General features: G+C 52.4%; 1 protein-coding gene across 2 annotated transcripts; it reads right to left on the bottom strand.

Annotated features, from left to right (window-relative positions):
• Positions 1-410: 410 nt before the first annotated feature.
• LOC110348695 (uncharacterized) lies at positions 411-5982 on the bottom strand. 2 transcript variants are annotated; one of them, XM_087210665.1, is made up of 2 exons: positions 1383-5982; positions 411-778 (listed from the first exon to the last, which is right to left on the bottom strand). In XM_087210665.1, the coding sequence occupies exon 1, from the start codon at positions 5880-5882 to the stop codon at positions 4464-4466; it is 1419 nt and encodes a 472-aa protein (XP_087066791.1). In that variant the 5' UTR covers positions 5883-5982; the 3' UTR covers positions 411-778; positions 1383-4463. The 2 variants fall into 2 exon arrangements, with proteins under 2 accessions (XP_087066791.1, XP_087066796.1); XM_087210670.1 differs by having other exon boundaries at positions 411-773.
• Positions 5983-6413: the final 431 nt, after the last annotated feature.

Genomic DNA, 6413 nt, shown 5'->3' with positions numbered 1-6413 from the left:
TCAGTGTATACGCTATGCATTTCTTCTGTTAAATTTATTTCCAAGCTTTTTATTCTTTTTTGATACCATTGTAACTATAATGGTTTTCTTCATTTCACTTCAAATTATTCATTACTACCATAGAGAAACACAAAGAATTTCTTACATATTGATCTTGTATCCTTCAATTTTGCTAAACTAATTTATTAATTCTGATAGTTTTTGTAGCTTCTCTGGAATTTTTATATAAAAAATCATGTCATTTGCAAATAGAGATCAGTTTACTTCTTCTATGCATTGTCCACAGAAACTCACTTTAAATATCATGCAGGGCTGCTGAAAGTAGAGGGATGGGAAAGATATACTATTAATCAAAGGAGAAAGTAGCCAGCTCTTCTGGCCTCCAATAAAGTAGACTTCAAAAACACCAGTGACAGAAAGGCATGATTTAATGATAATAGGGCTTATATCAGTGCTTACTAGAGAAACAGATTTAATGCAAGATATACAGATATATAAGAATTTACAAGATGGGCTTACAATGGCCACTCACAGCGTCAGGTTGGAAGCACACAAGAGGACTATCTGTGCACTAGAGATCTGAAGGATCCAGTTAAGGCCTGGAGCTTAGTGTAGTATCCCGTGCCAGTTTATATGAGGAGGCCAAAGGGTCTGTGATGGAAGGCTGATGAGTTTGTGCTGGAAGCCAGGAGACAACGTCCAAGGTGAAAGTGAAGACTGGAGCTCCTCCGAAGGCACAGACGTGAGCCTTCCTCCTTCGTTTCCCTTTCATTCTATTCTGATGACACACAGAACTGTGCTGAACCAATGTAGTTGAGTGTTTCTTATTCAACTTGACACAACCACCACTTAACTATCACAAGGACATTCTTCCAAGAAGACAACACAACCCTAAATGTCTATGCATAAAGCAATACAGCTGCAAAATAGGGAAAGCAAAACACAGACAAGAGAAGTAGACAAATCCACAATGGTCACTGGCTGCCCCAACCCCTGTGCTAGTATTTCATTGTAGCAAATTATCATAAACTTAGTGACCTTGAACAATACCAATCTATTTTCTCACAGTTCTGGAGGTCAGAAGTCAGAAACAGATCTCGTGGGGCTCACGGCAAGGAGTCAAGGTTTGGCTTCTCTGGAGGTGCCAGGAGAGTCTACTTCCTGCCTTTTCTGCCTCCGGAGGTCCCACTTTCCTTGACATATCCTGCCCTGTGCCATCTGCAAAGCTAGTGGTCTGTTTCTGTCACTCCCTGACTCTGATTCTTCTGCCTCCCTCTTGCGCACTTAAGGACCCTTGAGATTACCTCGGGCACATTTAGTAATCAAGGGTAATCTGCCTATCTTAGAGTCGAAGGTGGCACTAAGACTGCTGAGCAGCTCACCTTGTGATGCAGTGATTTGGCTCGATCATCCACGTGGGTCCAAGGTAATTGCAAGATCCCTAAAATTGAAAGAGAAAAGCAGGCAAGAGCAGAGTAGCATAATAGTGAAAAGATGAAGCCTATCACTGTTGGCCTTGGAGACGGAAGGTGGCCACAAGCCTCTGCTGGCCTTGGGGATGGAGGACGGGGCCACACATCACTGTTGGACCCAGAGATGAAGGAAGGTCATGTGCCAATGTGGACACTGGAGGAGGAGGAAGGGACTGCAAGCCACTGTTGATCTTGGAAATGGACAAAGGAGTCACAAGTCAAGAAACACAGGCAGCTGAGGAGGCTGGAGAAGTCATGGAAATTATCCTCCCCTTCAGCCTCAGAAGTGGACATGGCCCTCCTAATGGATCTTTTGCCTGTGTTCATTGTTTGCCATTATGAATGAAGCTGCTGTGAATACTTGTGTTCAAGTCCTTGGGTGGACATAAGCATTGATTCAAGTTCCTAAGAAGACCAGTAGGACCCACATTGGGATTTTTGTTACAGAAGTGTAAGGTAACATCTCTTAGCTCTTACCTTTACTTCTTAACCTCTTTGGATAATGAGGAGGTCATCCAAACAACTCACAATCATCTTTAAAATACAGAGGAGTCTCTTTAGTTTCCACTGAGCACCTACTGAAATGATTACAATTAGACCAACCATCAGTACCATATGCTGGGGAGATGTGGAACCCAGCAACAGTGGCCTGTGCTGATGGGGCCAGAAGGATCCAGTCACTTCAAAAACCGTAGAGAACCTGCCAGAGCTGAGCATCCACTCTGCTGTGCACAGTGGGCCATGCATGTGCTGCAGGCATGAGTATTACAGCCATACAAGGCCGGTTCACGAGTGCTCATGGGAGAGTTGTTTATGACAGCCCAAAACCTGGTCAGCCCTGCTCATCAGTATGGAGGAGAATGTCGCACAGCCACACAGCAGGTCCCCACACAGCTCTCCTTCAGTGTGCGCAATACGTCAGGAAGAGCACATCCTTGTGGCTCCGCTTACGAGAAGTGGATGGGCAAGCACAGTCCAGGAGGTGGAGGCAAGTGCTAACGGGGACAGTCGTGCAGCTGCATACCCAGATTTGTGCCTTTTCCTATTGGAAATTACATCTCAATTTAAAAACAGGCACAAATATCCACAAAAATGTTTATTCCTTTAGACTCTTTTTAGGAATATTTACCAGTGACTTAGTCTGAAATGTAAACATTTACTCAGTTTCTGGAAGCCATGTAAATGTCTAACATTATTGGAAACCTCTCTTAGGCCAACACTCAAGATTTGTGAGCCAGGGCTGGCAAGGGGGTCCAGGGCCGCAGTTCCCACCCCAACTCCCTGACAGGGAAGCCTCCAGAACAAGAGCCAGGTGGACAAGGCCTTCAGGAGGTAGGGACCCGCCCTGAGCACTCCACTTGTGCAGCTGGAGAACACAGGTGCAGTCATTGGGGGGCAGGGGTTCCCCAACCCTGCTCACACCTGGAGCTGCTGACAGGCCAGCTGCCCTCTGCCAACTCTGGGTGGGGATATACACCCTGGATGGGTGCCTCAGACCTTCCAGAAGCCCCGCCATCCTTGTCCTCCAGGTTCCCATCTCTACTTGGAAAATGGAGTACTTGATGGAGGTGAAGACACAGATCCATGGAGGAAACACCTTCGTTTCAGGGAACGGTGCTGGGACAAATCATTCTCTTCAGCCTCAGCCTCACAAGGGTACAAACACAGAGTGGACCCAACATCACCCCCAGTGCCAACATCTACAATCATTAGAAGAAAACACGGGAGAAAACCTTTGTGACCTCTCACAGGGCAATGAGTCTCAGAAACATCAAAGATTGATAGAAGAAAGAATTAGGAACTTGACTTCATCAAAACTAAAAGCTTCGCCCTCTGAAAGACACCCTTAAGAGAATAAAAAGACTAGTCACATAGAGGGAGAAAATAATTGTATAGCTTCTATCTCACAAAGGACATGGCCAGAATATGGAAAGAACTCCTAAAACTCAATAAGAGAACGAGCAATGAATTTTTTTTTTTTTTTTGGACCGAGGATCAAACTCAGGACCTTTCGCTTATGAGGCAGGCGTGACCCCACTGAGCTAAATCCCTGGCCCCAAGCAATGAAATTTTTTTTTTTTTTTTGGTACCAGGGATCGAACTCAGGTCCTTGCGAACAATGAAATTTTTTAAAAGAAGCATAAGTTCAAAAAAAATCACCAAAGAATAAATTATGCATGCCAGACAAATGTGTGAAAAAAAGTCCAAGAGGGGCCAGGGATTTAGCTCAGTGGTTCTGCCGCCTGCCGGGCAAGCACAAGGACCCGAGTTCGATCCCTGGTACCAAAAAAGAAAAAAGAAGTCAAAGATTATTAATCACCAGGGAAACACAAATTGAAACCACACGAGATTCCACTACTCACAGAATGGCTAAAATTAAATTTTAAAAAAGCTGTGGCAATAGCCAGTGCCCAGGACGACCGGAGCAGCTGGCCGCCCCCACGGCTGGTGGGACGCAGGCTGGGAAGAGGTATTTTCCACTTCTGGAAACAGGCTGGCCATCTGTCCCACAGGGAGCCACGTGGTCCGTGTGACCCACATCCCGGTCAAGGACGATGCCCCAGAGAAACGCAAACCCCGGTCCAGGCAAGGCCTCGCGCCAAGGGCCCACAGCAGCGCTTCCATCCCGGCTGCCTTCCACAGGGGCACGGCACTGAGGAGACCCCGGGCATGGGCTGGAGCTGGGGGCCAGGCTCGACCATCGAGGGCCGCGCGACTGCCTTCGGAGTGAGGAAACCGCTGCATGCCACGGCGGTTGCACTCCTTTTTGTGTGTGTTCGTTGTATGAAATTTTTAAAATAATGTTTTTAATGCAGTTAAGGGGCTGGGGTTGTAGTTCGGGGACAGAGCACACCTAGCATACACAAGATCTTAGGTTCCAAATAAGTAGGTAAATACTTGGCTTTTTAAAAACGCAGTATTTTTTAAAGCCGCACTTGGAACCTAGCCTGAGGCTTTCCTTGCAGAGCCGGGCACCCAGTGTCTGTCTCCTCAGAAATACGGTTGGCGTTTATACGGGGCTCGGGCCCATCTCCGGGCTCCGGGGAGTTTGGGCGCAATCTTCACCCAGTCGCTTGTGGCGATGTCTGCCGGGCGGACCTGGAAAGGGAGCGGGAGGCTCTGCGGTGCAGCTGGGGCCTGGAGGTCCAGCGGGCGCGCTCGTTCCCCTCCGCACAGCTGCGGCTTCGGGCGCCAGCTGCGGGCGGGATCGCTCTCGGCCTCCTGCCAGGCGCGGTGCCCCCCCCCGCCCGCCCGGCGTCTGGGGTCTGAGTCGAGCCACGCTGAGACCTGCAGCCTCCGGGGTGTCGGGCAGAACCGCCCCAAACATGCCCACGAGGAAAGGGCTGCATCCCACCGCTGGCGGCCGGGAGCTGTGGAGACCGAGACCGGGAAACGAGAGGGCGAGGGAGGCGGCGGCCGGCGGGGCTCGGCCGGCTGGAGGTTGGGGAGGCCTGGGCGGGAGCCAGGCCCGGCCCCCGGAACGCAGAGAGCCGTTCCCAAGCCCCCCCGCAGCAGGGCCGTCCCCAGAGAGTCGCCCACACAGGCCCGCGGCTTCCTGCTGAGGCGGCCGGCTCCGCGGGCTGCGTGGGGCTCGGCGCCCTGGGACCGAGAGGAAAGGCCTGAATCGCGCAGGGCCCGGCCGCCCGCAGAGCGCCGAGGCTCCACACAGCCCGCATTAAACACATAAACCAGCAATTCAAGCGGATTGCATTGAAAGCAACCGTGAGCGGCGCCGAGAGCGCCCTCCCGGCTGCCACCGGGCCTGAGCGCCGAGGTCTTCGCTCCCCCCGCAGCGCCGCCCACGTGCAGGCCACCACCCACGCGGGCCTGACACCCGGAGACCCACGCCCGCCGGAGACCCCACACCCCGACCTCCACGCTCCCAGAGCACGCAGCCGGCCCAGCAGGCACACCCGCCCCGGCCAAGGCCCGCGAGCCCGCTGGCCCCAGAGCCCGCCCCACGGCGAGACCCGCACTTGCTCCTCCAGCTGCAGCCAGCACCCGAAAGTGGCCACACACTGTCCCCCCCGGGGTCCCAGGCCTCCCCCTGGGGCTCTGCAGGTGCTCGTGGTCCTTACCAGACCTGGGCCCCCGGGCAGCTCTGTGCTCGAGACACCTGGGGCCCTCTGAACGCCTCTGCCCTCCCGCCAGCTGCCCCTCTGAGTCCTGCCCCTGAGGCCAGGCCAACTCCCAGGCCTGCCTCAGTCCCCAGCTCCAGGGAGCACGGGCTGGGCGGGATGGAAGGGCCCTGGGGCAACTGGCAGGCTCAGGCCACCCCCTTCCCCCAGGCCCTGCCCAGATCTCAGAAGTTGACCCAGCACCAGAACGGCCCAGAGCTGCTGCCTCATCACCCGCAGGCTGTTTCAGCTCCTGCCCCTCCTCTCTCACACCCAGCCCTCCCCCACTCATCGCAGTCACCCCACTGGCTGCAGCTGCTCACGGGGGCGCAGAGCTCGCGCCGCCGCCGCGTGGGAGCCCAGGGGTCGGAGAACAGGGGACCAGCGCCCACCCCCCGCAGGGAGCTGAGAATGAGCCCAGACCCTGGGCTTTCTGAGGCACCTTTTTTTTAAGCGTTAGAAGAAAGAAAGAATTATCAGTTCAGAATTCTGGGTCCAGCAAAAATATTCCTCAAAAGTGAAGGCGAAACAAAGGCCTCCCCAGAAGATGGGAAACATAACTTGCTGCCAGCAGGAAGACCCTAAAGAATGGCTAAAATGTTCAACAGACAGAAATGAGGGAAACCTAGGATCAGGAATGAAGGAAAAACAACAAAATGGCAAATATTGGGGGAATATAATAGATTCTTTACTTCAGTTCTTTAAAATAAGTGTGATGATTGAAAGCAAATGTACTGTGGTCTGGCCGAACGTTCAGCAAACAAAGCTGTGATGAGTAAGTAAGCTGACTTCAGCGCACGGGACAGAGGGCACAGGAAACCCG

This window comes from Heterocephalus glaber, unplaced genomic scaffold, assembly GCF_053883595.1.
Source record: "Heterocephalus glaber isolate CG9 unplaced genomic scaffold, H.glaber_assembly_v1.0 deba00000122, whole genome shotgun sequence".
In the NCBI taxonomy this organism is placed as follows: domain Eukaryota; kingdom Metazoa; phylum Chordata; class Mammalia; order Rodentia; family Bathyergidae; genus Heterocephalus; species Heterocephalus glaber.
The sequence above is the reverse complement of the archived record's forward strand: the minus strand, read 5'-3'. Positions and strand labels throughout refer to the sequence as shown.